General features: G+C 40.5%; 1 protein-coding gene across 1 annotated transcript; it reads left to right on the top strand.

Moving 5' to 3' along the window:
• Window positions 1–43: 43 nt before the first annotated feature.
• Window positions 44–904, top strand: LOC145050783 (uncharacterized). The gene is made up of 2 exons (XM_078998977.1): window positions 44–205; window positions 323–904. The coding sequence occupies exons 1-2, from the start codon at window positions 44–46 to the stop codon at window positions 902–904; spliced, it is 744 nt and encodes a 247-aa protein (XP_078855103.1).
• Window positions 905–2,710: the final 1,806 nt, after the last annotated feature.

Below are 2,710 nucleotides of genomic sequence, written 5' to 3'. Positions count from 1 at the left end.
TGATTCATGCTAAAGGTCGATAAATATTTCATCACGAAATGAGATGCCCCAAAATAGCATTCAAGTTTGTGAAATATTTGATATTTGGGGAATTGACTTCATGGGACCTTTCCCAATGTCAAAGGGAAATAAATACATATTGGTAGCAGTCGATTATGTATCCAAATGGGCGGAGGCACAAGCATTACCCACAAATGATGCTCGAGTAGTAGTACGTTTCCTCAAAAAGTTATTTTCAAGATTTGGAGTTCCTAAGGCTCTAATTAGTGATCGAGGCTCCCACTTCGCAAATGATCAGTTAGCTAAGGTGTTGCAAAAATAGGGTGTTCACCATAGATTTTCAACATCATATCATCCTCAAAAAAGCGAGCAAACTGAAGTTACAAATCGGGCATTGAAGAGAATATTAGAAAGACCGGTTGGAAGTAATAGAAAGGAATGGTCGGATAAGCTTGATGATGCACTATGGGCGTTTAGAACAGCTTTCAAAACACCTATTGGTACTACACCATATAGGTTGGTTTATGGGAAGAGTTGCCACTTGCCAGTTGAGATAGAGCATAAAGCATTTTGGGCTTTGAAGATATGTAATTTTGAGTTAGATGAACTGCGTGCCAACCGGTTGATACAAATGAATGCTCTTGAAGAACTTAGAAACGAAGCCCACACAAGTTCTTTAATTTATAAAGACAAAACTAAGAAGTGGCATGACATGAGGCTTAAAGGTAATAAAGAGTTCCATGAAGGACAAAGAGTGCTACTTTTCAACTCAAGGTTGAAACTGTTTCCCGGTAAATTGCAAACAAGGTGGGACGGGTCATTTGTTTTTAAACAAGTTTTCCCACATGGAGCTATTGAGCTTATTTCAAGAGACGGGACCCCTTTCAAGGATAATGGGCATTGAGTGAAGCATTACGAGGACGGAATGCCAAGTGAAGAAAGGGAGGGTGAAATCATCAAATTCACACGAGCGGAAACAACGTAGCTTGGAACGGAGTCCGGCTCATGACTCCTTCAAAAGAAGCGCTGGCAGGAGGCAACCTGTGGTTTTGAGTTTGCATTTTCTTTTCTTTTATTTGTTTTTTGAGTTTTATCTAGGTCTTTATTATCTCATTCTTCTGGTTTATCTATGAATTCGTCATGGGGTGTGGCATAAAACGAGTGTGGGGTGTGTATTTTTAAGAGTTTTTATTAAATAATTTTTTTTTTTGCCCACCACGAGGTTGTGATTTCTTTTTCACGATTTAACTACGGAAAAAACCTCGACACCACGACGTGTTGTATTCTACCACGTCGTGGTGACAAATATAACTGCTGTCATTAGAGGGTTTTTAAACTTAAGTTAAAACATTTTCACTTTTTACACCACCCCATCTCTCTCGTCGTGCCAGCCTCCACGAAGAACTCTCCTTCCTCTCCATCAATTTCATGTTCCTTGTCCCCAAAAAGGTATGATTTTCTTGTGATTTGCTTATTCTTGATAGTTATTATGGTATTAGAGAACATCTATTTCTTAGTTTGAACACATTTAGGGCTAATTTTGGGAAACTAGGGTTTCGATTTTTGCAAAATTCGGACCCAATTTAGGATGTTTTGCTCCCTAATTTTGCTACCATCCTACTCTATTTCATCCACTGAACAAACCCTAAACTTGGATTTAGTTAATATGGCGTTGAAATTGGAGCGATTTGATCTTATCTCGTCATTGTCACGACGCCACGACGAGCTCATCGTGGTCCTCGTCGTGGTGTCTGGCATCACAGTTTTTTTTTCTTCTTCTGTTTCGATTATAATAATGCATATGGTTTGTTTGGTTGTTCTTTTGTGGCTATTATGCAGAAATGACTAGCAGGATTAGAAGAAGTCAACCCGTTACTCTCGATTTTCCATGGTATTCTTTTCCACGAGATGTTGCACCCGAGACACGTACGCGATGGACTGCTAAGCTTGATTTACTAAAGAAAAGGAAGGTGCATGTTCCAGTTGAGGTTGATTGGCACTGGATTGGGAGTTCGGGTTTGATGGAGGCTATGGAGCCTTATCTTGACAAGGTATTCAATGGAGTTCAAGGGCAGTTTATGTGTTTGGGATGGAGCCGAATTTTTGAGATTCAAGAGGTGGTTTACAAAGAGTTGGTGTATGAATTTCTTGCCACAGTTTATTTCACAAGAAAAGACGGAATTTATGCGGATGATAATCTTATTTTTTGCCTTGGAGGGGAAAGGCGTTCGTTAAGCCTAGCTGATTTTGCATTACGGGTTGGTATCTACCTTCCAGCTGAAGTCCATACACCCTTATACCAACAATTTATAGCAGCCTCCATTAGGAACATCGAAGGGTTCAAGGCAGAGGACCATTGGCATTCTATTGCTAATGGGGTTTACCACAAGGGTTTGCACAGGAAAGCGACATCCGGTCGCCAATTCACCGCCTTTTACACCGCTTGATCACTAATACCATTAATGAACGTCAGGAGGGGGATAAATGTCCTACTATGGATGTTTTCTTTTTATGGGTTCTCACCTCAACTAAGGTTTATGCTGATTTACCTTTTCATTTGGCTGATTTCCTTATAGTTCGGGCAACCAAGGACAGACATGGGTCCCCGCTTTATGGCGGTATGTGGATTACCCGACCCGCGCGATCTTTTGGTATTTTTGAGAAGCGGGAGGCTTTTATGCTTACAGTTGAACCTCAAAAGACCTTTTCC

The sequence above is a fragment of the Lactuca serriola genome, chromosome 5, assembly GCF_051521515.1.
Source record: "Lactuca serriola cultivar US96UC23 chromosome 5, Lser_US96UC23_V15, whole genome shotgun sequence".
Taxonomy (NCBI): domain Eukaryota; kingdom Viridiplantae; phylum Streptophyta; class Magnoliopsida; order Asterales; family Asteraceae; genus Lactuca; species Lactuca serriola.
Note: the sequence above shows the minus strand (reverse complement) of the source record. Positions and strands in the feature narration are given on the sequence as shown.

Coding starts and splice junctions, on each gene's coding strand:
- LOC145050783 (XM_078998977.1), top strand. CDS start 44: ATGCCCCAAAATAGCATTCAAGTTTGTGAAATATTTGATATTTGGGGA. Junction 206..322: donor TACCCACAAATGATGCTCGA/GTAGTAGTACGT, acceptor TTGCAAAAATAG/GGTGTTCACCATAGATTTTC.